The 6,316-nt window shown below is 40.2% G+C and overlaps 1 protein-coding gene across 1 annotated transcript; it reads right to left on the reverse strand.

The window, feature by feature from the left end:
- Positions 1-534: 534 nt before the first annotated feature.
- penkb (proenkephalin b) lies at positions 535-3,874 on the reverse strand. Its single transcript, XM_023972271.2, has 3 exons — positions 3,596-3,874; positions 3,140-3,280; positions 535-1,643 (listed from the first exon to the last, which is right to left on the reverse strand). Exons 2-3 carry the CDS (start codon positions 3,275-3,277, stop codon positions 1,017-1,019), a joined length of 765 nt encoding a protein of 254 aa, XP_023828039.1. The 5' UTR covers positions 3,278-3,280; positions 3,596-3,874; the 3' UTR covers positions 535-1,016.
- Positions 3,875-6,316: the final 2,442 nt, after the last annotated feature.

Consider the following 6,316-nt stretch of genomic DNA (forward strand, 5'->3'; position numbering starts at 1 on the left):
ACCAACCACAACCTCCATCCAGCAACTGCCAGCCCCCACCACAAAGACACTGTCAACCACAACTGACTTTTTTGGTGTTTTTATTTTACCTTTATTTAGCTAGGCAAGTCAGTTAAGAACACATTCTTATTTTCTATGACAGGGTGGGTTAACTGCCTTGTTCAGAGGCAGAACGACAGATATTTACCTTGTCAGCTTGGGGATTCGATCTTGCAACCTTTTGGTTACGAGTCCAACGCTCTTACCATTAGGCTACCTGCTGCCCCTGACTAACTAATTGATGGACTGATTATTACTACCGGTTTTGTGATTGAATGCATTTTATTTTTTGTTGCTTGTTTTTCCTTTGATTTGATTAGCATAAGTTGGATTGATTACTTATTGTTTGAATTGTTTGTTTTGAATTTTAACCAAATTGATTTGAAATGTTTACTTGTAATGAATTTTGGAACAACCACATAAATTGGCCTTAAATCTTTACTGTTAAGTAAATAAATTGACATCGATTCAGAGTAATAAGACATATTTATTCATGACAAACACATTATTCTGCAGTTAGAGCAATTTATTTTTTCTACATACAGATAAGCAGGCGGTTACAAGGATTTCAAGAAAATAAAATAAATAGATGCATCTAGAAAATCGACAGCCGTTAACCACAGTAAAGCAAGATGTGTGAAAAATTATTCCAGTCTAGCAAATATCTTATTCTGACTGTAGGCTATTTATTCGGTTTGATAAGTCTGAGAAGCTTTTTTATTTTGGGCACATCAGTCACTACAATGAGAAAATAGTGAGTCTCACAAAGCCTACTGCACACAGAGGTCAGAGGTCAGAGAAGTGCTTAGGGAAGTCTCTTAGAGATGGAGAGTGAATGCTACAGTATGTCACACCACTAAAATAACCATGTAGGCTTCAGTATGTTTACTACAGCCAATCACATACAGAAACCTGTAAAAATGCAGGCAAGACAAGAAAACAGAACATGACTGAGCAGTGGCAGGTATTTAGGAAGGTCAGTATCCCAGGAATCCTCCATATCTCTTCTCTACCACATCAGGAACATCTTCCAACTCGACGCGTTCCTTTTCCATCTCGTCCTCCTCTTCCTCCCCCCAGGCTCGCTTGTTGAGGAAGCCTCCATAGCGTTTCTGCTCCTCCCTCCACTCGGGCCTGCCCACCCTCCTCATGAAGCCGCCGTAGCGCTTCTGCAGCTCTTGGATACCGTTCTCCAAGTCAGAGCTTTGTCTGGTGCTCCTCAGAAAGCCTCCGTAGCGTTTCTCCACGCCGCCATCCACGTTCCTCACCAGTTCCCGGAGCAGACTCAGTGTGTCTTCTGGCTCGCCACTCTTCTTCATGAACCCACCGTAGCGTTTGAACAGGATCTCCCTGCCGTGGTCGACATCGTCGGGTTCAGGACCGTACAGTTCTGCTGTTTTCTTCATGAATCCCCCGTAGCGTTTCATGAAGCCGCCATACTTCTTTACTAGTTGATGTGGGTCATTGTTGTCCAGCTTGGAGGTCTCTGTGGTAGGCTTGTCTCCCTCTGTTGGACTGTCGCCATTTCTAGCCTGCAGGACATCCTCACACAGTTCCCAGGACTTCTTGGTGCTGAGAGCTCCTTCACACTCTAACGTACATGTCTGGGGGAGAGATCGAGATCAGAAGTCATAAGGCAATAAAATGATCAGTGTTTTGAAACTCTTTTCTTTACATTTAACTTGATCACATAGGATGATAAACCCGGTTATTCCTCTATCCAATATTTCAACTGTCCACCCTTAATCTTTGTGGTTCTCCTTTCCAATAACCCATAAATCTCATTATCCACTTGAAAAGCACAGTGCTCAGGTTTGCGGTAGAACTACAGTACGGTTGATGGAGAGATACCCAATGATCACAGCCAATCAGACGTTAAGTGCTCTCTGTTGGGTGATAAATGTCACTCTAAATCCCCCAGCACAGTGCCATTGGTCATGGGAGTTGGGAGGCTGGGGGCTCCACACAAACACCACAGTGCCTTGAGTGTTCCACCATTCCACGTAGTACATTTAGCAGAAGCAAATCAATCCTGAGCATCTATTAAGCTCAATCTCTAATGGTCTGTGACATTGCTTCTCTCCACCATCAACCTCCTCCTTTGCCTCAGGCAAAGCTTTAGGAGGSGATTGGGGGGGGGGGGGGGCATGCCCCATCTGCTATAATTCTACTTTGGTAAATTGAAAACAACATTATGACATAATGCAGATGATAGTTCTACAGAGTCAGTCAAAGTGAGCCATATTCATGTGAAGGATGATACTTAACTGCAATCTAGTGGTGGAAAATAGAAAGTACACTATTTCAAACTAGGCTGTCCATACTCTCCTATTCAAATGGATTAGGGTTAGTCTTGAGAAATCATGCAGGTTTGCATGTCATTCTTGGCACAATTTAGATCCAAATAATTGAACAAAAATTAAGCATATGATTTAGGTTGCTCTGTACACTTACAGTAGCCATACTGTTTTTAAATCAACATTTTCCTAAATGTTAACTTAACAGACTTGCATTGTTTCCAAAATAATTATTGGCATGCCAAGATTCCCTTGCCAAATAAATATGCATTTACAAAACAATGTATTTCTTTGTATGCTACAAAAATAATAGCCATCAATGCTATCAGCTGAAACACAATTTGTCAAATGTTTAGAGTCAATGGTGGTTTGTGGTTCAAGTCGTTTATTCCTAACAAGTCCTTGCCCACTGCTTTTGACTCGCTCTAGTTAGTGTATTGCACCCACAATCTATTTTACAGCTGATTCCCATAATTAATGTCATTTAATTAATTAACTTATAGATTGTAGGTGTCATAATTAAATCATACGTCTATTTATTCAATTTCCAAGTAATCAATACAGTGGAAATAGCCTGATCACAAAACCAGCGAATGATTGTGATGTACATTCATCTATGGTTTGAAATCTATTGTGTGGTAGGTAGCCAATTCTTGGAAATCTAAGCAGCTCTACGAAAAAGGTTCTGAGAAACCCGCGTGCAGATACCCTACTAGAGAGGACATTCAGTAATTCCCTATTAATACAAACGTTATGTTCTGAAAATGAAAAAAATATTGTGTTTTAGTTGTAGGCCTACTTACGAAAGAGTTGATGTCTGTCTGTTGAAGTTGTAGGTGGTGAATACAATATGCGCAGTCTGCTCCGCAGTCCGCACTCACCGTCAACACAAGGCACGCGCTTAAAGCCAGCGTCCAGAAGGAACGCATTGATACCGCCATGGGCTGGGAAACAAGAGAGTGAGCAATTAAATGATCGATGCTTTCCAAATCATGAAGTTTGCGCGTCTAAACTATGTTGGCTTATATGAATTTAAACTAAATGCAGAATATATTAGCCTGATACACAAATGAGTTTTGTTCTTCTTCTTCTAGTTGTGTAAGACATTAGACATGAACTAGCCTAAACAAATTAGGCATATGAACATATTAGACAAATTAATGGACATATTAGACACATTAATGGAAGTATCTTACAAGTCCAACATTAGACTGTTCTGGCTCAGAGACAAAATAAAATGAATACAATTATTAACTCACCTTTTTCGTTTGTCGTGTAGCCTCCTACTAATTCAAAAATAATGCTGATGTTCCAAGTTCTTCTGTTGCAGTTGTATCGAGGGAAAAAACTGTTGGATGTAGCGAACTACTATATAGTCAGTCACTGCGTGGCTAGTTTAGCCCTAAAACAAACTTTATCACTTTAATTTCTGAGTTCGAATCTTGGAAGCGAACGCAGGGAAAGCACCTGCCACTTCAGTCACTATAGGAGCATCGAAACGTTTCAATGTGGGCTTGTTATAAATGCGCGGACTTCTCTGTCGTGCTTGAGCGACCAGACACCCCTTAAATGCCGTACTATAGGAGACCGGCCAACAACAGTGAAGTGATCCCTCATCGTCAAGGGAAAGCTCCTCCTGACGTATAATAAATGACGCACACAACATCAAGTGAGGTGCTCAGCATAATGGTAAGTAACATTTATGTAGATAAGTACTGGAACTAATATCACAAGGTGAGTGGGATCTCCCACTTATATTGCATTGTATGTTTATAGATGTGATGTAGTTGTGCCAGATTACACAATACTGTAGGCCTACAGGCTTAGTAGGCGATAATTTTTAATTGCCATATCAATGGATACTTGTGTTTATAAACACAGTCCATGGGTTTAGTTTCCAAAAGTGCCAGTTACTTGTTCTTGTATTTAACCACTAACTGATCTAAGCCTCAGCCAATGTAAGCCATCCATAATATCCATAGAGTAGGTTTAGGCCTTAATCCCCTGGATCATTTCTTTCCAGCGATTCTCACAGTGTGGAGTCATTGGAGTGACCTGAGACGGTCGCTATGTTCACTGTCATGTGGTGCTGAACTTTCGAATCCCGATTCAGTCGCTGTCTGCATCAGTGGTGCTGAATCTCAGCTTGTTTGTTTAGGCCTACTTTTGCGCCATCGGCCACCAGTGACTAAGTCACGACACGAAGTTGACTGAATCACCTCTCCACACCATAGCCTAGTGATGCCTGGACAGCAACATGTGCTGTGACAATGCATTGATTTGATTTACAATACAGAGCAGCAGAATCAACTCTTTCTAAAATGTCAGGGCCTAGGAGTTACCTGGATTAGCTATCAGCAGCAGGGAACGATGCAAATTCCACATAACCATACTACTTACAGTGCCTTCAGAAAGTATTCACACCCCTTGACTTTTTCCACATTTTGCTGTGTTACAGCCAACAGTTACAATGGATTACATTTTGATTTTGTGTCACTGGCCTACACACAATACCCCATAATATCAAAGTGGAATTATGCTTTTTTAAATTTCTACAAATTAATAAATAATGAAAAGCTGAAATGGCTTGAGTTAGTAATTATTCAACCCCTTTGTTATGGCAAGCCTAAATAAGTTCAGGAGTGAAAATGTGTTGCAATAATAGTGTTTAACATGATTTTTGAATGACTACCTCATCTCTGTACCCCCACACATACAATTATCTGTAAGGTCCCCCAGTCGAGTAGTGAATTTTAAACACAGATTCAACCACAAAGACCAGGGAGGTTTTCCAAAGCCTTGCAAAAAAGGGCATCTATTGGTAGACTCTTAGAAAAAATGGTTCCAAAAGGGTTCTTTGTGGAGGGATAGGGTTCTACCAATAACTGTTTTGATCAGAAGAACCCTTTTTGGAAGAAACAGGTTCTTTGTAATGCAAAGGGTTTTACCTAGAACCTTTAACAACCTAAGAACCGTTTTTGGAAGAAAGGGTTCTTTGATGATTCTTTGGAAGGAAAGAATGATTATTTGTAAGGCAAGAAGGGTTAAACATAGAACCATATATAATGTTTCCCAGCATGCTCTATTGCAGGCAGATTTTCAGAATTGTTTGTTTTACTGTAATGACTGGGTTTTTGCATGTACATTGATTGGTTGATTGTTATGCCACACAAGATAAATAACATACAGTTTTCTATAATCCAATCTGTTAGTAATTGCATATATTGCACCTGTTACTGAGATGGTTGTTCCAGTTTATTTGATTGAGGTAGTCTCAGTGTTCAATCCACCCTACCCTGTCAGTCATTCTGAATACAGGTTGCAAGTGATTAACAATTCCACTTGTTGGACAGCCTAATTCTGGCTGGATTCCAATAGGAATTACAGATCACTTTGCAAGGCAGCATAATGTGACTTACATGCCTGATGTGGCCTGTAAACCAGGAGATTCCTAACACCACTGTTTAAGGTATAATTAGGCCCTCAAATAAAGGCCTTATGATATATGTAATGTATTGTCATGAGTAATTAGATTTTAAAGGCTAAGAAGGCTGGTGGAACTGGTCATAAAGGGTTCTAGGAAGAACCCTCCTAAGTAAAAGGGTTCTCTGCAAAGGGTTCTACCCAGCACCAAAAAGGGTTACCCTGTGGGGACAAACCAAAGAACCCTGTATGGTTCAACTTAGCACCTGTTTTTAAAGAGTATAGATGGGTAAAAAAAAACGTTAAAAAAAACAGACATTGAATATGGTGAAGTTATTAATTACCCTTTGGATGGTGTATCATCAATACACCCAGTCACTACAAAGATACAGGCATCCTTCCTAACTCAGTTGCTGGAGAGGAAGGAAACCGCTCAGGAAATTCACCATGAGGCCAATGGGGAATTTAAACAGTTACAGAGTTTAATGGCTGTGATAGGAAAAAAATCTTAGGATGGATCAACAACATTGTAGTTATTCTACAATACTAACCTAAAT

This window comes from Salvelinus sp. IW2-2015, linkage group LG27, assembly GCF_002910315.2.
Source record: "Salvelinus sp. IW2-2015 linkage group LG27, ASM291031v2, whole genome shotgun sequence".
In the NCBI taxonomy this organism is placed as follows: Eukaryota; Metazoa; Chordata; class Actinopteri; order Salmoniformes; family Salmonidae; genus Salvelinus; species Salvelinus sp. IW2-2015.

Bases quoted from the DNA above. Each gene is read 5' to 3' on its own strand.
- penkb (XM_023972271.2), bottom strand. From the start codon at position 3,277: ATGGCGGTATCAATGCGTTCCTTCTGGACGCTGGCTTTAAGCGCGTGC. The intron at 1,644-3,139 runs GTAAGTAGGCCT...TCTCTCCCCCAG, and splicing joins AGACAGACATCAACTCTTTC to ACATGTACGTTAGAGTGTGA.